The 23,931-nt window shown below is 42.7% G+C and overlaps 1 protein-coding gene across 1 annotated transcript in view; it reads right to left on the reverse strand.

Moving 5' to 3' along the window:
• PTCD3 (pentatricopeptide repeat domain 3) overlaps nucleotides 3,245-23,931 on the reverse strand; it is a 28,080-nt gene continuing 7,393 nt past the window's right edge. Inside the window, exons 5-24 of the mRNA XM_005686707.2 lie at nucleotides 21,959-22,027; nucleotides 21,379-21,483; nucleotides 19,821-19,944; nucleotides 17,927-18,042; nucleotides 17,369-17,439; nucleotides 15,999-16,086; nucleotides 15,484-15,544; nucleotides 14,920-15,005; nucleotides 13,689-13,833; nucleotides 12,964-13,014; nucleotides 10,789-10,878; nucleotides 10,468-10,496; nucleotides 9,518-9,624; nucleotides 8,382-8,460; nucleotides 8,171-8,261; nucleotides 7,215-7,300; nucleotides 6,534-6,682; nucleotides 4,762-4,803; nucleotides 4,149-4,307; nucleotides 3,245-3,863 (exon numbers count right to left, since the gene is read on the reverse strand). Of these exons, the coding sequence (XP_005686764.2) occupies nucleotides 3,785-3,863; nucleotides 4,149-4,307; nucleotides 4,762-4,803; nucleotides 6,534-6,682; nucleotides 7,215-7,300; nucleotides 8,171-8,261; nucleotides 8,382-8,460; nucleotides 9,518-9,624; nucleotides 10,468-10,496; nucleotides 10,789-10,878; nucleotides 12,964-13,014; nucleotides 13,689-13,833; nucleotides 14,920-15,005; nucleotides 15,484-15,544; nucleotides 15,999-16,086; nucleotides 17,369-17,439; nucleotides 17,927-18,042; nucleotides 19,821-19,944; nucleotides 21,379-21,483; nucleotides 21,959-22,027 (1,827 nt within the window). The 3' untranslated portion in view covers nucleotides 3,245-3,784. The remainder of the gene's footprint in view (nucleotides 3,864-4,148; nucleotides 4,308-4,761; nucleotides 4,804-6,533; nucleotides 6,683-7,214; nucleotides 7,301-8,170; nucleotides 8,262-8,381; nucleotides 8,461-9,517; nucleotides 9,625-10,467; nucleotides 10,497-10,788; nucleotides 10,879-12,963; nucleotides 13,015-13,688; nucleotides 13,834-14,919; nucleotides 15,006-15,483; nucleotides 15,545-15,998; nucleotides 16,087-17,368; nucleotides 17,440-17,926; nucleotides 18,043-19,820; nucleotides 19,945-21,378; nucleotides 21,484-21,958; nucleotides 22,028-23,931) is intronic.

The raw sequence follows: 23,931 nt of genomic DNA on the forward strand, positions 1-23,931 counted from the left end.
GTGCGTGAAGAACTATGGATGGAGGTTTGTGACATTGTACAGGATGCAGTGATCAAGACCACCCCCAAGAAAAAGAAAAGCAAAAAGGCAAAATGGTGGTCTTATGAGGCCTTTCAAATAGCTGAGAAAAGAGAAGCAAAAGGCAAAGGAGAAAAGGAAAGATATAAGCATCTGAATGCAGAGTTCCAAAGAATAGCAAGGAGAGATAAGAAAGCCTTCCTCAGTGATCAGTGCAAATACAGGAAAACAACAAAATGGGAAAGACTAGAGATCTCTTCAAGAAAATCAGATACCAAGGGAACATTTCATGCAAAGATGAGCACAATAAAGGACAGAAATGGTATGGACCTAACAGAAGCAGAAGATATTAAGAAGAGGTGGCAGGAATACACAGAAGAACTACACAAAAAAGATCTTCAGGACCCAGATAACCATGATGGTGTGATCATTCACCAAGAGCCAGACATCCTGGAATGTGAAGTCAAGTGGGCCTTAGGAAGCATCACTATGAAAAAAGCTAGTGGAGGTGATGGAATTCCAGTTGAGCTGTTTCAAATCCTAAAAGATGATGCTGTGAAAGTGCTACACTCAGTATGCCAGCAAATCTGGAAAACTCAGCAGCGGCCACAGGACTGGAAGAAGTCAGTTTTCATTCCGATCCCAAAGGCAATGCCAAAGAATGCTCAAACTACCACACAGTTGCACTCACCTCACACACTAGTAATGCTCAAAATTCCCCAAGCCACGCTTCAACACTATGTGAACCGTGACCAGATTTTCAAGCTGGATTTAGAAAAGGCAGATGAATCAGATATCAAACTGCCAACATCAGCTGGATCATCGAAAAAACGAGAGTTCCAGAACATCTACTTTTGTTTCATTTATTTAACTTATATGCAGAATACATCATGAGAAATGCTGGGCTGGGATCAAACGCACAAGCTGGGATCAAGATTGCCAGGAGAAATATCAATAACCTCAGATATGCAGATGACACCACCCTTACGGCAGAAAGTAAAGAACTAAAGAGCCTTTTTATGAAAGAGAAGAGTGAAAAAGTTGGCTTAAAGCCCAAGATTCAGAAAACTAAGATCATGGCATCCGGCCCCATCACTTCATGGCAAATAAAACAGACTTTTATTTTTTGGGGCTCCAAAATCACTGCAGATGGTGACTGCAGCCGTGAAATTAAAAGATGCTTACTCCTTGGCAGGAAAGTTATGACCAACCTAGACAGCCTATTCAAAAGCAGAGACATTACTTTGCCAACAAAGGTCCGTCTAATCAAGGCTATGGTTTTTCCAGTGGTCATATATGGATGTGAGAGTTGACTATAAAGGCTGAGCACCGAAGAATTGATGCTTTTGAACTGTGGTGTTGGGAGAAGACTCTTGAGAGTCCCTTGGACTGCAAGGAGACCCAATCAGTCCATCCTAAAGGAAATCAGTCTTGGGTATTCATTGGAAGGACTGATGTTGAAGCTGAAACTCCAATACTTTGGCCACCTGATGCGAAGAGCTGATTCATCTAAAAAGACTCCGATGCTGGGAAAGATTGAAGGTGGGAGAAGGGGACAACAGAAGATGAGATGGTTGGATGGCATCACCAACTCAGTGGACATGAGTTTGGGTAAACTCTGGGAGTTGGTAATGGACAGGGAAACCTGGTGTGCTTCAGTCCATGGCATGCTGCAGAGGTGAACACAACTGAGCAACTGAACTGATACCAGCTAATGACTGTTATATTCAAGTCTGCATGGCATCTAATGTCCTTTGATTTGGGAATCCGGTAGACTGTTTAGGCCTGGGTTGGGGTTAATTTTTTTAGTTCCTCTTCACTTTCTGCCATAAGGGTGGTGTCATCTGCATATCTGAGGTTATTGATATTTCTCCCAGCAATCTTAATTCCAGCTTGTGTTTCTTCTAGTCCAGCGTTTCTCATGATGTACTCTGCACATAAGTTAAATAAGCAGGGTGATAATATACAGCCTTGAGGCACTCCTTTTCTATTTGGAACCAGTCTGTTGTTCCATGTCCATTTCTAACTGTTGCTTCCTGACCTGCATACAGATTTCTCAAGAGGCAGGTTAGGTGGTCTGGTATTCCCATCTCTTGAAGAATTTTCCACAGTTTGTGGTGATCCACACAGTAAAAGGCTTTGGCATAGTCAATCAAGCAGAAATAGATGTTTTCCTGGAACTCACTTGCTTTTTCCATGATCCAGCGGATGTTGGCATGTGAAGAGTTGACTCATTGGAAAAGACTTTGATGGTGGGAGGGATTGGGGGCAGGAGAAGCGGACGACAGAGGATGAGATGGCTGGATGGCATCACTGATGGGACATGAATCTGAGTGAACTCTGGGAGTTGGTGATGGACAGGGAGGCCTGGCATGCTGCGATTCATGGGGTCACAGAGTCGGACACGACTGAGCGACTGAACTGAACTGGGGTTAATTTTGGGGTGTGCTAGTTCCTCATTGCTGCTGGAGGCTTTTCTCTAGTTGTGGATAGCAGCGGCCATTCTCTAGCACCAGCTCACAGGCTCAGTATGTGGTGCACAGGCTTAGTTGCTCAGCCGCATGTGGAATCTTCTGGACCAGGGATAAAACCCATGTCCTCTGCACTGGCAGGTGGACTCATTCACTCTACCACCAGGGAAGTCCCTCAAGTCTTTCTGAGCTCTATAAAACTGTTCTTGGGTTTCACCTTTCTAAAATCTTTTATAAAGCCCATGGTTGTGCAGGTCAGCTAGAGAGTATTCTTTTACAGGTTAGTCTCCTTCCTGGGCCAGGCTGGAGACTCCTTCAGCACCTCCCACCCTCCTCTGCGTACCTTTCATTTCAGCATCCCATGCCCTAACACACTGCCTTATCTCAAAGAAATAAGCCCATTTCTCTGGTATACTGGCAATCCTCCACTAAGATCTAAATGATTCTAAATGATATACCTTGCCTTACCCGTCCACACTAATGACTGCTGTCTCATAGCAGGTCCTGTTACCAGCAGTAAAACAGCTTTATATCATGACCAGGTACACTTACATGATTTGATAACCAGCAACAGGCAGTCATGTCAAAGAAACACTTGAGTCCTCTTTTCACAAGCCTTCATTCAGATCACTGGAAGCACAGCACACCTGAAGGTGCCAGCACGCTCAGAGAAAGGGGGAGAGGACACACCTGTGTCAGCCCCAAGCCTACTGGGAGACTGGGGTGTGCAGAAAGAAGGCAGATGCATACACACATACCTTAGTCACAATATTTATTTACAGCTTTCATCTTCCCAGCTGTGCAGCCTAAAGTCCTGTGATTGTTCAGTTCTCAGATGCACCATGTTCCACATACAAGCATCCCTGAACTTGGGATACTATTAACCCAGTATCAGTGTGATGAAACTGCACAAAATCTTCCTTTAGACTCTTTCCGTGAATTGGAGGAAGGGCCACTGTCACAGCATCAGCCAACAAAGGGTACAGTCCACAGCAGTGGAGGGCAAATGCTGACGTCAGCTCACAAGATGCCTGCCACAGGTGTGCTCAAACAAGCTGTACACCCCACAATGTGTCCATGCAAGTGAGAACAGCGGTGCTGCTTCTCTCCACGTGGTAACCCTCACACAGGTGGCTAGCCTGGGAATTTAACCTTAACAAGCCAGTGTGTATCAACTGTATTTCAAGGTTCACCAAATCTGTACCGTTTTCTTCATATTACAGATATTAACATCTCAGGTATCCAGTGTAATCACAGCTAGGCTTGGTCATAGCTGCTCCTGATTCACACACTTTCTATTTGTCTTCGCTGGTATCGCTATCACTTTCACTATCGCTGTCACTGGTCAGTGCGGTTAGGTCTCCCAGGGCTTCCCTGTAAGAAAAATTAATAGGAGGGTCACACTGAAACTCCGGCTTGGAGGCTGGGGTCTCTACAGCTGCACTATAGCAACAGAGGACAAGATCCAGTAAGTCAATGTATAGGCCTCCCTGACTCGTATGACAAAAAACAGCATTAAACCAACACATCCTGACTTTCTGTAAAGAAAGGGAATTCAGGGGTGGAAAGCTACAGACATGTGAATGGGCAGATAGATGGGCTGCTTCATCTCTTAACTTTTCTTCATGGTGATGACCCAGAGCCCAAGAGCCCACTTACTTCTGTTCTTGGCTGAGGGTGAAGTCAGCAATTAACCTCTGGGTGAGGCCCTCACAAATAGGCAGGCTGAAGGAATTCGCCAGCTTAATGACCTCAATGGCCTGGGCCGGGCTGCTGGATGCTTTGGCACTATCCATAAACTCATTCAGCAACTCATTCCTGTAAAAGGCAAAATGTCAACATCTGCTAGCTACGCCCCTCACAGATTTACATACAGAATCTAGTATCTTACAAAGATCGGTAGCTTTGGAGACAGTTACATGAAGTTTAACTTTAAAGGGCTAATGAGATAATGAATACTGTTAATTCAACATGCCTTCATCCTCAACATCTTCATCATTAAATTTACCATCTTCAACATGATTCAGCATGCTGAATGTGGATCTATCCACAGTATATTAACAACATGCTGTGACCACTAAGCACAGAGTAAGAAAACTGCACTTGCCTCAGATGGTGGGAGTGACTGTCCATTTGCTTGCCTAACAGAAAAGTGCCCAATTGCCACCACTAACGTACATGAGAAATTCCACACCACCACCCACCCTGTAAGAGTGAAACCTACATGGCTAATCTAGGATGTATGCACGAAGGCCTGTTAACTTGAACCTACCTGGGGATCTTATTATGTTTCCTGAAAAGCCCCAGCATTTTCCTGTTCAAGATGAAATAGGAAAGAGATTAGCAACAGTAGCAGAACAGATGGCAATCGAGTGACCAGAGCTATTCTTCCGGACGCAGACACTAAGTGTCCTTCCACCTACAGTGGAAGCTCCCGGAGACAAACATCTGGAAGCCCTACCAGCTCCCAGCCTCATCTCTACATAAGAATCACTCCGGGTGCCTCAACCCTCTTCTCCAACTTCATGTGTGAACATGACACGCTGCACAGGCAAATATGTTTTGTTATAAGCGTTGAGAATTGCTGGGGTTCACCCTCCTCTAGAGGATCACTTCAGTCCCCCCAGGGAGGGAAAGTATCACGTGGGCAGAGGGAAGGGAGGGAGGCAAATGCTGTACAATCTCCTCTCTTTCGTGATCCAGCGTGTCTTAAGCTGACATTATGAAGAGCAGGCTCAGATTATGGCACGAGTCTCATGTAAGTGCTCACCAGCATCCTGCCACATGCAGGATGAAGGAGAAGCACATACACTCAGCTCCCATCATCAGCTGAGGTCCGTACCCCTGCGCCAATCATCACAGCCTGATTCACGTGTGTCAACCTGCCCAAGTCAACAACTCCAGGCATCACAGGTCAGCAGCTGTGCAGCAAGTTGTGTGATGCATCACCAGTCAAGACCAGTTGAGGCAGCAAAGCCTCCACCAGCTTTTCCTAGAGAGAGTGAACACTCACACCTTGGACTGACAGTCGTTATGTTCAACATAAGGTCCTCTCTTGGGAACAACCATACACAACTACCCCCTCACTGGTCCTAACAACTAACATTTACATCCAAAATAACATACAGTGGAACCATGCAACTATGACCACCCCAACCAAGTACTCTTTTGTTGACTTCTCTGCTTTTGGAAAAATGAATATGCATAACATCTCCATTCACAATTAAACACTAGAAATGAGTATGAGAATGAACTGCCAAGAAGAACACACAGAAATAGAATACAGTGGCACAAACCAATGATGGGCTCTAGTCAAGGCTGGGTTTAGTCGATACTGGTAAATGCCACTTTCCTCAAGTTCCAGTATACAGCCCACATTTTAAGCCAGGGCTATGGGTGTGTGGAAACCATTCATAAATGAGATACCAATGCCCAAAACACTTTCAAAATTAAGATTCTCTGGTCATTGTGTTCTATTTAGGTGACTAGAGATACACAAAATGAAGATAAAGAGACTGAGCCCACTGAACCACACCCTTTCTTACACACGCATATTGATTCTCCTTTCCCAAGTTTGCTTTTTAGTTAGTATTTGCACGTTCCCATAGAAAACTCATTATAGGGCTTCCCTGGTGGCTCAGTGGTAAAGAATCTGCCTGCCAATGCAGGAGACATGGGTTCGATCCCTGGTGTGGGAAGATTCCACATGCCATGGAGCAACCAAGTCCATGCATCACAACTACTGAACTTGTGCGCTAGAGACCAGAAGCCACAACTACTGAAGCCCGAGAGCCCACACTCCGCAACAAGAAGCTACCGCAATGAGAACCTGTGCACCACAACCAGAGAGGAGCCCTACTTCCTGCAACTAGAGAAAAGCAGGTGCAGCAATGAAGACCCAGCATAGCCAAAATTAAAAAAAAAAAAAAAGAAACCAAAAAACACCTCATTGTGCAGAAACCCGTTTGTCTCCTGAGAAACCACACATCACACAGCCACATTAGAGATGCTTCCAGTGACATGTGTGGTGTTTCGTGTACTCACCAGGCTTCCTGGGTTCTCCCAGCCCTTAAGAAGAGGATGGCTATGTAGTTCAGAGAATTGGCTGGCCACTCTGAAGCAGTCTGTCTAGCATCTTGGCTTTCGTAAGTCGATTTGATGTCTGCAGCACAGTCAGCAAACGCCGCCTGCAGCTGAGAGGCCCCAAGAGTCAGCAGAACTGCCTCGCTAGTTTTATGACAATTTAAGAACAGGAGACTCCACAGGACCATTAAAATTTCTGAGCATTGCATCTTACCATCTGAACACATCGCATGTACAGCATATACATATTAATAACAACAAAAAAAGGCAAAGCGCCCGACATTGATGTGATAATTTGTTTAGCCATATATTTCAAATCCAACCATGGGTTTTCTCTTTAGACAAAAAAGGAAAGAAAAAGGCAGGGTATTCTAATTGGTTGGGTATGTTGAGATGTGTCTTTTTTATCTTTTCAGCCACACCACACACATCCAGTATCTTAACTTGGGCCCCCTGTTATGGAAGTGCAGAGTCTTAACCACTGGACTGCCAGGGAAGTCAGATGTGTAGATTTAAATCTGGGTTTAGGTGGCAGAATTCTGCAGAGTAGATGAAACCATGGGAATTACCCTCCCTAAGTGCTCAGTATTAGAGAATATGCTGGCTAGTGTATATCTAACAAAGAGAGCAAAACAAGCCTACCTCTGGTGGGTGCTGATCCCTTGCCATGAGCATTAGAATCTCTTCTTTTAGGTCATTGCGAAAAGTATGACCATATTCTTTACTATCTTAAAACAAAAAGGAACAGAGTGAGACATGATCACCATCATGTAAAACCAACATTCTTTGACCTTTGTCCATTGTCAGCAGTCATCCATATTGGGGCAGAGGGTGGGGGGTGGGGGAAGGGAGAAGAAAATAAGAAAATTCATTGCTGATATGTATTCCAGGATTCTAGAAACTAGCATGATTCACCATAGGAAAAGGACAAGAGAGTATTGAAAGCCAGCGCCAGTAACTGGCTCCCGGGCAACTGCTAACAGCATGTGGGCCACACTCAAGCAGACTCCCGCTCCCCATGGTTTTATAGCACGTGGGAATCGTCAACGGTCCTTGTACATTGTCACCAGAGCAATCTTGTAAGGCAGGACGGCAGGGCTATGGTCTCAGTGTCTCATGTCAACTTGAGGCAAACAGGAACGGATTTTACGATCAGTCACCTACTGGGTGAGCTACAGCATCTTCCGCAGTCAGTTTACATGTGTAACACACACACACAGTCACGGCTGCTCCTTAGAAACCATACTATCACCAGTATCACTGTTCGCTCCTGAAGCACAGAGATGCATCACAGTCCAGTGAGTGAAAGGCACAGGCTTTGCAGGTTGCGATCTCGGGTGACCCATGTAACTGACACAAGTGCACAGAACCCAGCCTTTTCTGGTCACAGAGGAACCAACTGAAGTCCTTTCCACCCCACTGTTACTCATGCAATCCAACATGAAACACAAGCAAGTCACCCTGAAGGAGACCTCAACTACAGAGTTTAATTTAGTGAAAAAATGGAAGCTTTCTTCCCTAACCACATTAACACGCTTGTGAATCAAAACGTAAGACAACAGAGTAAGATGGGTCGGGACACACAGACTGAAACTGACCTTTCCAGATCTGAGGAATCATTTCTAGTCGATTGGCTACGTCTAATGCTTGGAGAAGATCTATTAATGTTTGGGAATGGGGAAAGAAGACCTGGTTAAGAAAAATACAAATACATTTTTAAGTATTACTCAGCAAAGACACACACAAACATCTACAATCATGTTAAGACACACACAAACATCTACAAATGTTAAGTCATGAATCACTTACTGAAGGTATCAGGTCCTTATACCACTTCAAGGTGACATCAATTTGTTCCATCAGACAAAGCAAACTAAAGAACTTGGAACTGTGACGGAGAAAGAAAACAGGTTTAGTCTAAAATCCCTGCCTGGTAGGGGAATGATTACATTACAGCACAGTCATATAATGACATATTACACAGAACTTAAAGACAATTTATAAGTTACAATTTCAAGTGACAGAGCTCAATGCGTGACCGAGGAGGTGCTGCTAACTGTGCTTTCTGGACTTTCAGTTTGACACTTATCTTCAACTGGTCACTGATGCCAACGCCATACACTCTCAGCTCGTGGTGGAGAGGAGTGAGGATACTACTCAACAAGTGTTCAATGTGAAGACAGGATCTGGACACATGGAAGAGAACCACCACGCACCTATGAACAGGCTGCCTTCTTACATTCTTGTTTTTATCTGCCTAAAAGCAAACCCATGTAAGGAGTCTCTTTGGGCTCCAACATCTTTAAAAACAAAAGAGGCTACAATGAAATCTTTAGGGATTCACCCTGCTATGAATTTGAAAATATAAAATAGGACAGTGTGGCTTCCTGGGTAGCTCAGCTGGTAAAGAATCCACCTGCAATCCAGGAAATCCCATTTCGACTCCTGGATTGGGAAGAACCCCTTGAAAAGGGTTAGGTTACCTACTCCAGTATTCTTGGGATTCCCTGGTGGCTCAGAGAGTAAAGAATCCACCTGCAATGCGGGAGACCTGGGTTCAATCCCTGGGTTGCAAAGATTCCCCTGGAGGAGGGCATGGCAACCCATTCCAGTATTTGGCCTGGAGAATCCTCAGGGATAGAGGAGCCCTGTGGGCTCCATGGGGTCACAAAAAGTCTGACAGGACAGAGAATAAGCACAGAACAGCAGAAGGAAAAGATACACAGATTTAAAGTTACAAATAGCTTAAAAGATACACAGTGGACACCTCAGTTTGACAAATCAGTTTTACCACTGAACCTTCCAAGTGTTCACATAACTGGTATTGTTAAAGTCAGGATCATGCTGCCTAAAATAAGACTGCCAAGTCTCCCACCTGCAGAACTGACCACTGGTTGCATACAGGTGTTCCGTTAATGCAAAGGATCCATTTCCAATACACTTACTAATAAAAATTACGCCGAGGATCGGGGCCAATGAATTTCCAGTTGTCTCCAGTGTTTAAAAGGCCATGGACCTGGTAAGCAAGTTCTAGATCTCTGAGAGAAGAGCACTGAAAATGTAGAAGTAGTAAATAACCATCACTCAGTGATCCTTATCAGCCAAAGGTGGCTCACTACATGAAGCAAGAAAGTAGATACCTGGGGAAACAGGTATACTGATTTAACATTTTACTGACTGACAGCAAATGAATTATAAGAAATTGGGGGTAGGGATAAAATCACTAAGTTCAGTGAAATGTAAAACAAAATAATGTTAATCTAGTGATTACACCTATATTTAGTATTAGACAAAAACACTTGGGATGTCATGCTTAAGACAGATGGAGTGCTATCTCTAGCATCACTATACTGGCAAAAATCCCCATGAAATAACTCCAAAACCCACCCAACAACAAGTCATTCCCTTCTATGAAATACTATATTGCCAACAACAAACAAGATACCACGGAAATGAGTGTGGACATGCATGTCTGAATACCCAGAGGAAAGAACCTAGAAAGACACACACTAAGTTGTAAAGCAATTATCCTCAGGAAATAAGACTGCTAAATTCATTCTGAAACTGCTTGAAAATGTTTCCTATGATTAGCACGATAAGCTGAAAAAACAAAATTAGATATAACCATCAATCTAATAAGTTAACAACAGGCAAATATGAAATACTCTGAAACCTTATCTGAAGAAAGGTATGAAAAGAGACAACAAACACAATCAACACAGGGTAGGAATGCAGTGATTTTGTAGAGATTTTAGAGGAATAAAAAATTAGGACTAATGACATGAACACAAGAGTTAGGAAGTGAAAGAATCAGGGAGAGTCCTCCCAACCACCAATGATGAATTTAGGAAATGGATAAAAGAAAAAAAAGTTTTAAGCAAGAAATGATACTTACAACCCTCATGGCTGACTGAAAAAACATATCTGAAAAATCAAAGTTCAGAAGAGCCTTGGTTACTATGCATAAAGTATGTTTTCAGGTCAGTAACATTAATTAAAAATCCTGGCAACAAAACTGGTAAGGTGTAGGACAAACCTAAAAGAATGAAAACACAAGGAGAAGCAACATACAGCACAAGCCGCTGACACTCTGCTTTCTCAGAATAACCACCCAAAGATGACTAAACTAAATCAAACCCCATCCTCATCACAAGGCTCTATAACCGCAGTCAGGAAAAGAGGCTGGCTGTCTTACGGCAGCAATTTCTGCACGTACCGTCATCGGGGTCCTTTGGAGAAAACTTCTTTCCCGTTATTTCATCCATGATATCATAGATGATGAGGGATGATCCTTTTGAAGGGCTTTCTGCAGAAAAAGAAGGCAACTGGGTTTTCTCAGGAGCCTACTTCCTGCACTACCATGGGGTAGGCAGAACTAGTCCTAAGGCTGCCTTTCTCATTCCTCCACCCAAGCCATGGAGCTGGCCAAGCATATCCCTGTGAGAGGAATGAGAGCACCCTCTGCTGAGTGCAGCTCTCCCCAAGGCCTGGGTCAGTTACAGCGCTCCCAACAGACGCAGCCCCTCCTTCTCAGTCTCCTCACAAGGCGGACTTGCACTGAAATGGGAGACAGACGGACACCCTCACCAAGCCTGCCTACTTAGAAAACAAACATGTTTTTTGCTAATAAACATTTGTGCTCCTTTTAAATATAACCAGGATGAGAGCCAAGAAAAAGAAAACTATAGAATCAAAATGTATCTGTGACATTTCCAGTTGAACATTTCACATTATTTATCTATATTCCCTTCCCCACCTATGCACCTGCAAGTGATAATATAGTTTCAGTGACAGCATAGATGTACTTCTGAAGTTCCTCAAGGATGTTTGCACTTGTTACTGTTCTAATTATTCTATTTCCTAATAGCCTATTTTATATGTATCATCTCTTCATTATTTTAGGCTTTTCCTTTGGGTAAATTCCTAGCAAGTATTATTACAGACAATAATCAATTTATATCCCTAAGACACACTGACACTCCTGCCCCTATGACCCTGGGTGTTACTTAGGAAACATAAGCACCAGTGACTTTAGTTAGCCAAGGTGATGTGTGATGTAGTAGTGGAATAGGCTTTAGGGTGAGAATTACTTAGTTTTAGTACAATACCTACTTTTGCCTGGAAAATCCCATGGGCGGAGGAGCCTGGTAGGCTGCAGTCCATGGGGTCGCTAACAGTCGGACACGACTTAGTGACTTCACTTTCACGCATTGGAGAAGGAAATGGCAACCCAACCCAGTGTTCTTGCCTGGAGAATCCCAGGGACGAGGGAGGCTGGTGGGCTGCCGTCTATGAGGTCACACAGAGTCGGACACGACTGAGTGACTTCACTTTCACGCATTGGAGAAGGAAATGGCAACCCAACCCAGTGTTCTTGCCTGGAGAATCCCAGGGACGAGGGAGGCTGGTGGACTGCCGTCTATGAGGTCACACAGAGTCGGACACGACTGAAGTGACTTAGCAGTAGCAGTACAATACCACCAAAGTTTAGTAAAATTTTAGATGACAAAATTACTGTGGAAACAGTTCACCTGTTTTCAAGATAAAGTCATTTAACGGCTCCTACTTCCCTATGTATGAGAATGTGAATTTTGCAAAACTACCCTTCCAAAATAAAGATTTTCTGTTGTTTTCACACAAAAAGCCCATTACAGGAGAGAAAGACTGGAACTGTCATTTCTATACCTAGGGTTGTTTCGCAGGTTGGGGCAAATGGCTAAGAACCTACAGTACTTACTACATGCCTCCCAAACGTGAACGGGACACTACACATAATTCATTTCATCATTACATCGTGATGGCATCACTCGGGTAAGACATCCAGTCCCTTCCCACACATCTGGTAAATGGTAGAGATGAAATTTCAACTCAGGTGTGCCTTGCTCCAAAATCCATTCAATAGAGCACAGCTGACGTAAAATTAGGTAACAAATGGAGCCTTGAAGTTCTCCCATGAGGCTTCAAAATAATGTTTACTGTGGAGCAGGACTATCCAACAGCTTCCTGCAAAGACGGAAATGTTCTATAATTGTATCACTGACGATGCAGTCAGCAGTCACAGGTGGCTACTGAGCACTAATGCTATGAAGGAATTTAATTAAATAGCCACGTGTGGCTAAGCAGCTACTGTATCGGACAGCACAGTTCTAGAGGGCAAAAGGAATTCCAAACTCAAGTACCTTCTGGCCAAAACCATATACTGCCCGTTAGTACATTTAATGACCTTCCTCCACTCCGACTTAAGCTTTACATCACAAAAAGATGACACTACCCTCAAGAGTAACTTTTTGCTCAGGCTATAGACAACGCTATTCTGTGAACTATCCAATCTCTATTCATTAGCAGTGAAGTTAGCCTAATCTCTACATAAATAACATAATGACATACATACCATGTTGATAAAACAGCTGAATAATATGATGATATGTTGCAAGCGAGGGTTCTTATGTTACCAGGTACATAGAAAAAAGAAAAAAAAAAAGAAATGTAAAACACAGCTATACAAAATATAGCTTACTGAGGTACAGTGAATAAAAACATTAGTGATGTTACGTAAGTAGAAGATGCATTCCGTTCCTCTGAACAAAGACATTTCCCAGCTGATGTGATTAATGTAAAGGTGGAAAGGTGTCATGGAGATAAAATTCCTCTTAGAAAGTCCAGACACCTATCACTAAAACATTACGGTCAATACTCTTGTGAGTTTCATTTAAGAACACTAAAAGATAGAAGTGAACTGATTCAATAACATAAACACTGAAAAATATACAACATACTAGCATACAATTGGGTTCAAATACTTAATTATGCCAGAAAATGTCACGAGATTTTAAAACTAGCCAACTGTAAGTGAACAATTCTCCCTAGAATCAAGAAATCCATTAAAAAGTATCTAAAATCCCAAGAGTGTAATTTGCTATAAGCAGCAAAAAGATGATAAAGAAGAGCTCCCATTATACTAAATATACATCATTAAAAAATGTGCTTAATGGTGGAAAGGAAATTCCTACCATATTATGTAAACAGCACAGAAAAGTTTAGTCTCTTTTTGGATCACCTGGACCTGAAGCCTCAGGTCAGCACTGCCTCCAGTGGGGACATGAGGACACCACTCACCTATCCCGATGGCTTTCATTTCCCGGAAGGTCTGTAAGGCTGGCAATTTTCCAAATGCATAAAATCTTCGGAGACATTTGAGAATAGTGTTAAAAGTCTGTAGATTGGGCTTCACGTTCTGTGCAACCATTTGCTTCAGCAGGTCCTAGTTGAATCAAAAGCAGGAGTATTATTTTTTTTTTAATGCCTGGTGGGTAATTTGTCCAATAAACTAACAGAACACACTAAAAGAATTGGGCTGTCTGCCTATGTTTAGAGCAGATTAACAAATAAGCCCCCCATTTAAGAATTATCTAGTGCCCCTGAGAGAAGGCCCTTTCAACAGTCACTCTAACCCCCATGTGATGTCCGTGTCCAACTGTCTCTAATGGCCTAATGAGTCTAAGACTGAAGCAAAAGTAGAGACTAGAACAGACTGGTTTTTCCCTTTCACATGAGCAGTACGGTATGGTATGCACGTCCCTGGTGGCTCAGTGCTAAGGAACCCAGCTGCCAATGTAGGACATGCGGGTTTGATCCCTGGGTCGGGAAAATCCCCTGGAGAAGGAAACGGCAACCCACTCTAGTATTCTGCCCTGGAGAATCCCATGGGCAGAGGAGCCTGGTGGGCTACAGTACCTGAGGCCGCAACAAGTTGGACACAACTGAGTGACTGGACAACAATGAATGGTATAGTGTGGTTTCCATTCCTGTTACTTCGTTCCTGTGATTCCAATTTTTAAAAACTTTCCAAGTAATTTTTTTCAATAAATGTTTTAATATAAAAAAAACCCACACGATTATAAGGAAATAAATGAATATAACACAGCAAACTGGTCTTCCTGGATTCTAGCTGTATGCTTGGGTCACATGTCAGATACAGCTAATTAAACTAAGGGTTGCTAGAAGGGTGTGAACAGGCCACTGCCAAGTGAAGTGCCCAGTGCAAAGATGACCACCACAAAGAAGCTCAGTGAATGCTCTCTCCACCCCATGCACTCCGAGCAAAGGATGGCGGTTGGTGGTGGTGTACTGGGTGAGTCATGTACAACTCTTGCAACCCCATGGACTGTAGCCCACCAGACTCCCCTGTTCGTAGCATTTCCCAGGCAAGAATACTCGAGTGGGTTGCCATTTCCTTCTCCAAGAGATCTTCCCAACCCAGGGATTGAACTAGTGTCTCCTGCATTTCAGGACTCCCAGCAAAGGATATTTTGGCCTATTAGTAGCCAAAGTGAGGGTTCCTCCTTACCAATATATTATTCCACTTTTCTTCAAATTTCTTATTCGCCACCAATGCTGTTGCTTCAATTAATGAATTGAAGGTGTGCACATCAGCTATAAAAGAAGAAAACTTACTTTAACAAAATTTGGGGTCAGTGATTAAAGGCCAAGTGGTCATGCACATGAGTCCACAAAACTAGGAAACCACTCTTTTCTTTGGCTCTGGATTCTCGTTTCAATCACCAACATTAGAGGAAAAGATTAAGAATGAACGAATCATTAAGGCAAACTCCTGCGATTGTACAGACTCCTGATACAATGATGCACAGGTAAGAATGCAGAGGTGAAGCAGAGGTAGAGAGTCCACCAGCCAATGCAGGAGACTCGGGTTCAGTCCCTGGGAGGGGAAGACCCCCTGGAGATGGAAATGGCAGCCAATTTCAGTATTCTTGCCTGGGAAATTCCATGGACAGAGGAGCTTGGCAAGCTACAGTCCATGGCGTGCAGAGCTAGGACATGACTGAGCACGCACACACGCCCACATATGAGAAGGAAAGGAAGGACAGAGATGAATTCTCTAGATACAACTCACCACGCAGTCTGCTGTTTAACAGTTCAGTGTACAAGCTTAATGCCTGTGTATGAGCTCGGTGCTGGAAGAGGGAAAGGAAGAAAATTAAACACCATAAAAGTTGCCTTTAATAAATATTTGCATATCTACTGTTCTCAGAAGTAAAAGGATAGACCAGAATGGATAGTGTTTTTCCTTTTAAATGAGCAGTGTGGTATAATACAGTTTCTATTCCTGTTACTTCAACGCAGTGATTTCAATTTTTAAAAACTTTTTCCTAATAATTTTTTTTCAATAAGTGTATCTTATTTTAATGAAAAAACAACTATGAGAATTATATTGTCACAACTGGGGGATGGGAGGATGAATTACTGCATGAAGTGGGTAGAGGCAGTTCTCAAACATCCTTCAAGGCTCTGGAAACCCCCAACGACAACAAACTATGTGGCCCAGCTGTGAAGGGTTCTGCGGCTGAGAAACCCCGATTCAGTAGAAATTAAAGACAAAAACATAAAACTATCCAGAACAAATGTTACCTTCACCATTCCTCGAATCATTGTGCAGTAAGAATGCGCATTTTTCTCAGGCATCAGAGCAAAGATTCTCTCAGCATGGTTTTTGGCTCTAGACACAAGAGTAAACGTGAACCAGTGGAAACAGATAAAACCAGTAACAGCTACCACATGGAGTATTTGCAACGTTCCAGGCATTTTCTGCATATAATTTCAAGTAATTCTTCCCACCCAGAGAAGGAGATCTGGTTGCTGCTGCTGTTGCTGCTAAGTCGCTTCAGTCGTGTCTGACTCTGTGTGACCCCACAGACAGCAGCCCACCAGGTTCCCCTGTCCCTAGGATTCTCCAGGCAAGAACACTGGAGTGGGTTGCCATTTCCTTCTCCAATGCATGAAAGTGAAGTTGCTCAGTTGTGTCTGACTCTTAGCGATCCCATGGACTATGGCCCACCAGGTTCCTCCATCCATGGGATTTTCCAGGCAAGTGTGCTGGAGCGGGGTGCCATTGCCTTCTCCGAATATATACTCAGCATTATAAATAAAAAGCAAATGGCACAGCAGGGTACACAGTGAAGTTCCTCCACCCTCCTTCAACTGGATATAAATAACCAGAGGCAACTGCAGACATGTGGTGCCCTAGAATCCATTGTCCTATTCTAGCTTATATAACCTGGCTCTTTCAGTCAGTCAGTCAATGTGCTATGTTATACAAATCACGCTGCACCTTCATTTTCTGTTACCAACACATCTTGGAAAATAGAGCCTGGATTTGGGCCAAAATGGTACTCACAAGTCCCTGTTCTTAACCACTATAAGAAATTATTAGTATCTATTGAAGAAGTTTAATTTTTTATTCACTCATTTTGATATTAACAGTAGCTTTCCTTTTCCAGACACCCTTACGAAATACCTTTCTTTTAGACAGTTTTACTCAGTTCATTTGAATCCTGAATCATTACATAAATATTTATCTTTTGTTCAGTAGTGAATACTTCTGTTAGCCAGCAGTCTTAACTTAGAACTATGCTCTGACATATGTGTATTCTAACATAGTTTTTAAAATTCTGAACCTTTTTAGATTTAGAGGTATATAGTGCAAGGTAAGACTACTAATGAAACTACCAAAAGAACCATACCATGATGGTTACATGCAGTTAGGCGGGGGAGGAAAAAACAGAAATCAACACCAGTCCTGTACCTCTAGCTGGTTGGAAGTAAAGATCTAATAAAAAAATGGCCCAAACACATATGAAAACCATCGGTGACATTTACGTTGCACACAGAGAACAAACTGCATTTTAGAATACTACCGGGTTGTGTCTTCTCCAGGGGGTGACGGAGAACATTCCACAACCGTAAGGATCCATAAACGTTCTGATTATCCTGTAACATACCTCCAAGTAACTCCAAGCTGGTGACCAGCCTTCTTCTTAGACTTCACGTTATCTCCCTCTTCGCCCTCTTCCTGAAATGAGCCATCACCAACAGATATAAAACAGAATACGACAACGGAAAGCATTCTCCAAGCTATACTACTCAGAACCGGTAAGGCAGAGGAAATTTCAGAAAAGCAAAGGAAATAAAGATTTGGTAGAAGGTAAAAAGGAGACCCTGCCTATATATGCATGAATTTTCAAGAGGGCTGGGGCCAGGGGTTTTCCCTTCTGTCCCATATACAACATATTGTCACTCTGAGGAACAACAACAAAGGGGCCCATCCAAACATTTCTGGTCACTGGTTTCTGCATGTGGTAGGCAAGGTCAAAATACTTTTAAGGAGGGAACCAGGGTAAAACAATTGTTAAAATCCATCTCTTCCTCCACATCACCTTTTGTCCAGCCTACATACTGTGCTATATCACACCTCAGCACAAATCTCTAACATAAGGTGTAAGAACTCACCCTAAAATGAGAAAGAATTACTATCAAAAGACACTTTAAAAAATCATTACCAACTCTTCTGATTGTTCCTGTTGTTGGAAATTATAATTAGTGGAGGGTTCTTGGTTTCCATAGTAACACAACAAATCCAAGAGACTGTTAGTTGTTTCCAGAGATACAGTGGTTCCTGTGGGTGGGGGAAAAAAAGGGTGAGGGGGAGAATCTTTCAAACATCAAAGAACTAAAGCCTACTGGATTCCATTCTCCAAGGGCGAGTTGCACCCCACATCAGCTTAAACATCTGGAGTGATGCAGATAGCACAGAATCCCTAACAGTGCTGTCTGACAGAAGAGATAAAATACCAGAGCCAAGTTTGACCCTGGGCTCATTTATTCTATGTACTCATATTCTCAGAGAAACCCTCTCATAGTCCTACCTATCACCTTCGAAATGAACAATCTGGAAATGATTGCCATGTAGTCCCCCAGGGCCCAGTTCCGTCTTCACAAACGCAATCTGAACCGTTTCGCTTGGATCCAGGCCCTCGCTGAAATACATGCCTAGAGATAGCAGCCTTTAAAAAAATTACTGTTCCAAACATTATGTTCCCAACTTGACACTTATCAAGGGGGAGAAAAGGGAACAGGAAGAAGTATGAATTTAGTGCTTTAAAAAGAAAAGTAGCTGAATTTTTCTTAAGAAAATATACTGATAATACAAATGGCTATCAGGAAACTTAAAAGCCTTTAGAAAAGACAAAAGACAGAGTGGAGGGGAAACAGGTGATGGTGTGTAACCTGACTGCCTCATAGCATCTCAAAGCTGTGACCCTGAAGATTACTTGAAGTCAGTCAGTTTCCTTTATAAATGACTACAAGCACACCAACTCATAAGGTGTTACAGAATTAAACGCCTACAAAGTGCTTGGCACTTATTAGGCCTTGATATTAAAATTTTCTATATTTCCTCTCCTAGTATGTCGACTCATTCCATTACTCTGAGCTGAGTGTTACAGCTCTGACCCTGTCTTTACTAAGGTTCACTGAACAGCTGCTTGCATCTACACCACACAGTGTGTAAGACAGAGGAAGACAAGTCTTAATATAATGATGTTTATCATATTCAACAAGCAGAGGAAAAAGCCTCCCTAAATGACAATCTGCATCAGCAATTCATTTGTACACCTGATGCTTTAACAGGCTACACATCAAAATTCTTAAAAGTTTTCTGAAAATGTTTCTTGCCATATTCAAGACTATATTGAGTGATTCAGTCCAGCTTCTCTTTCTCGTATGTTTGGCTGATTTTTATCCTAAACCACTGACCAGCATACCAGATTCCAAAACTTAAGCAATGCTGCTGCCTTCATGCTACTCTAGGTATATTCTCATCTCATGGTAGCTTACAAGCCCTGTCACCTAAACCCCTGGAGGTTCATCCACATCAAATTCAGATAGCCACAGGATTTGAGAGACAGAAGGATTAAAGGAATTGAGTTTTTCAAAGCTACAGCGCTAATTAGTGCCAGAACCTACCCAAGCTTCTGATCCTGCAGCTTGGTGCTCTTTCCTTTTTAAGTATTTCTTTCTAGTCTGTTTTTTGCCTCTCACACATACTTAAAGAATGTAAGAAATGTGAATACAGTATGAACAAACCTCATGTTAAAAACAGAAGCTAAGAAAGAATGGCTGTAAGATTTCTCTACCTGCACAAGAGGACAACACACGGGCAAGGACAACTCTATCCTACCCACAGTTTTAAAATGACACTAAAGCAGAACTTGAAATATGACTTCTTAAACTATAAAAAATATAAAAACAGCTACCAAGCAGAGGAAGAAGCACAGCACTTTTAACTCGTACTCACAACTATCTAGATCACGCGCACAACTGTGGCCTAATTCCACGCCCACATTCCCAGGGGAGCTTCACATGAACATGGGGGCTTCAAATGAACTTAGTCACCTGCTTGCAAAAGCTGATCAAATATGTCCACAGAAGCTTTGACTTTTTTGAGCTTGATTCGTTCCTGCAGGGCAGCCTCACTTATTTCTTCAATCTGAGGTTCAAAGTACTCAGGCATTAAACACTAGAAAATAAGATGGTTAAAGTCAGTGCCAACAGGTCAATGGGAAAGCACAACAGAGTAAGACAACACACCACAGTATTTGATTAACACACCATAATATTCATGCTTCATGCATTAGATACCACCTATCATTTTAACATGAATGTCTCTTTAAGGAATCTAACTCTACCTCTCTAGTCACCAAAACAAGATTACTTAGAGATCTAAGTTGGGGCAAAGAATTTAAAAGCTCCTAATTAAAAATATTTAGTCTGCATTTGAAGAATCCCATATCGAAGAACTACAGCCTATTGAATTAAAAGTCTTCAGTTTTCCCAGTGAATTTAGTTCCCAGTGAACTAAATCCCCTAATTTCAAGCTGAACTTACTATTTTTCCCTTGCTAAAACCATCCTTCCTACTTTCCTCTCAATCTTGGCCGAAGGTTCCATAGTATATCTAGTTTGTAAAGATGGAAACCTTCCATCCCTGATAACTTCTTTTACTGTAAACATTCAGTATTACCAAGGTATGTTGATTTTACCTCACTCACCAAATTATTCAAATACTTAGGGACCCAGGGAAGGCTTCAAGCAGAAGTGAACTACACACAGAAGAGTAACTACTGGTCAGAAACATAGAGGGGAGAGAGCAGGCCCTACAAATGGTCATTCCACTGCTGTCACTGTCTTAGTTCAGGATTTCAACCTTTATGGACACAATCACTCTGACGTCCTAATTTGTCCCTAAGATTTGCTGTTTGAGAAGCACAAGGGGTGTCTGGGTGTCTGGGTGTGTGCACTTACAAAGTAGGGAGATATGAGAGGAAGCAGTTTTAGACACAATGAGTCTGAGTTACTATTTCCACTACTTAGCTCAGAGGCAGAGCCCATGTTCAGCTGAGCACTGTGGGACCCACTAAGTGCAATGCCAAACACCCAGCAGGCCCTCCACACTCACCCCTCACGCCCACAGAACAGAGGGGGCTGGAAAAAAAGCGTCTGGAGTCCAAAGTAGAGACATTGAGGCCAACATACAAGAATGCCAAATGGAGTATAAGGGTTGGTGAAGCAGGAAGATTACAGTGAGAAAAAAAAGAGAGTGACCAAGTACGGAATCCTGAGAAAAAGACACCAAGGATTGAGGAGTGGATGGAAAATCAACTAAGGGAACCAGAAAGGGCAGTCAGAAGTGAAGATCTGAGAGCCTGGTGTTGCAGAAGTCAAATGAAGAAAACAAAATGAAGAGCAAATACATGTAGTTTTAAAAATGATAATAAAGGTGAGTACAGTGAGCAATGATAACCATAAATATTAAAAGACGCAAATATTATTTGGGTGAAATAATATTAGACCCAAATACTGTAGGCATTCAAATGGCTACTTAAACGTTAGTTGTGACAGCTTAGTTTATATTTACATAGTATTATCCGGAAACTGCAATTACCTCTCCTTACCGGTATATGAGGCTCAGCTATGTCTTTCTGAAAATATTTGGGATATGAATTAATAATAAATTTTGCTGCATTCTCTCCGGACTTCTTTGCCAACAAAAATGAATGCTGTATAAAGAAAAAGACATAAATTGATACCACATATAATCTAGATCAACGTTATACCCTCAGCAAGAATTATTCTGCCCTCCCCCGCCCCAACCAAACAACACTGTAACACACAGAATTCCAAGCTAAACTACCTAATTATTATTATTATTCTGCTGAATGTGACATAATTTCAGGTTGGATCCTACATACAGCTTGAGGTGTGTAAAAACAATACCTTTAAACTGAGTGAATTGCTCTATAGTGGGAAAGATTTCAAAGTACTAAAAATCCAAACCAAATACCTTCTCCATAGCCAATCTCTAAAACTTTTTGATAAAAGTAGTTAAGGAATCAGAAAATCTACCAACTTATCTATTAGCCTCTATGAACTTTTCAAAGGTGTCTACAAGTAAAATAAGTCGTATGTGTCATCCTGTCACCCAAACCAACAAGGTAAAACATAACACTAGCCAAGTTACCTAAAAATACTCACAGATTCCACAGAGGATGTCGGTATGAGGTAAGGATCATCCTGAAATGCGTAAGGTACAGCTGTGGTATCCTGTGGAGAAGACACACAAGTCTCTTTAGCTAGGCTTTTATTAAGAGGACCTTGTGGAAGTTTTAACTGCATGTATCACAAATGCAGAAATATGTATGTTGGTAGACACTAACACCTATGCTGTACCCTAGGCTCTGTGAGACTTGGTTATAGTTATGCACAATTTAAAGCAAACAATGGCTTAAATCTCCATGACTGGTTTTAACTAGGGGCTGCTATCAGCAGGGATATCACCGTTTTAAATGCAAAGTCAAGAGCCTCTGAATTAACCAGCCTGGGCACCAGTTTCCTGAACTAGGGTATCCCTTCAACGCATGGCACTAACCACCCAAGAGGCTCCTTCAAATGGAGGATAACATTTATGCGGCCCTCTCAGGAAGTGGGAACAGCAGCAGCGTCTCCAGTGTCCTGTTTGCCAAGGTTCCAAACTTCTTTAAGTTGTTTCAGGTAGAACCCTGAACAAGATTAACTCTTTGGCACCAGCAGTCTCTCTTAGAATGGCCCCCAAATTACTTCCTCTATTCCTCCCCTCTCCTTCACAGCCCCCTTCTCTGTACCTTCTGGCAACTTTGTTTCACAGAAAAAACTCAACCTACTTCCTGAATCTCCTCTGACAGTCCCCTTGCCACCCTGAACTATTCACCTGGACTCTCTGGGGGAGAGCTTCCCTGTGGTTCTTAATGGAAGGATGCTCTGACCTAGGGCCTGGAAGCAGTACTTTTTAGGGCTCTCAGTTCCTGATACCACTTTCAAATGCTGTATTCCCTTTACGTTCCTCTGAGGCTCACTTCATCTGGTTCACAGGTGATCTCTGGGTTTCACAGGTGATCTCTGGGTTTCACAGGTGGCGAAAGTGGTAAAGAACCTGCCTGCCAATGCAGGAGTAAGAGACATGAGTTTGATCCTTGGGTTGAGAAGATCCCCTGGAGGAGGGTATGGCAGTATTCTTGCCTGGGAAATTCTATGGACAGAGGAGCCTGGCGAGCTACAGTCCGTAGGATCAGAGCTGGACACGACTGAAACCACTCAGCACGCGTGCATCCACTCTCTGCTAAGATGTGACGGGTATGAAGGACAACTCAGAGGAAGCAGTTCTAGGACGGCCTCCTTGGACCATCTCTCCATGATTTCCAACCGCTGCCTGGCTCTGTCCTGCCCGCCATCTTTATCAAATACCTGTTTGGGCCTCTAGTTTTGGGCCACATGCTGGACTTCTCTCACTAGACTTTATTCTTGTTTCCCACATTTTCCTCCCTCAGTGATTTCCAAGACCTTAATGGTTTCTGAGAAACTCCTCAACTCTGGTCCTATAGCTCAGATGCCTCACACCAAATCTACCTCCAACTGTTCTTCTCTGACCTCCCCTCTTATCGTCTCCATTTCAGTGAAGGGTACCAAGCACTCTGCAATCCAAATCAAAGATCCTCTCCTGCTACTTCCATTCAACTAAGCTGTCATCAGTTGTGGCTGACTCCAGTTCCTTAAATCCTCTACCTACTCCACTGTCCCTTTTCCCAGCCACCGCTGGCTTAGTTCAGTGCCTGCCTTATTCACTCACTGAATATTTACTGAGCACCTCATATGTGCCAGGGAGACAACAAAATCCTATCCTCCACAGAACTCAAAATCTAGTGGGGAATAAAATCTCCAGAAAACAAAGCAAATAAAACATATAGTAAATTTAAAGGCGATAACTGCTGTGGAAAAGGAAGGGAGGGAGGACAAGCTGTCACAGAAAATAAACATACAATTTTATATGGTGTGGTCTGGGAAGATCTCAAGGAAAAGACTTAAAGAGATAAAGGCAGAAATTATATGGCTATCTCAGGGAAAAATAAACTAGGCAGAACAAATAGAAAGCATTAAAGCCTCGAGGCAGACCTGTGCCTGATAAGAAACTGAGA

Source organism: Capra hircus, chromosome 11 (genome assembly GCF_001704415.2).
Source record: "Capra hircus breed San Clemente chromosome 11, ASM170441v1, whole genome shotgun sequence".
Taxonomy (NCBI): Eukaryota; Metazoa; Chordata; class Mammalia; order Artiodactyla; family Bovidae; genus Capra; species Capra hircus.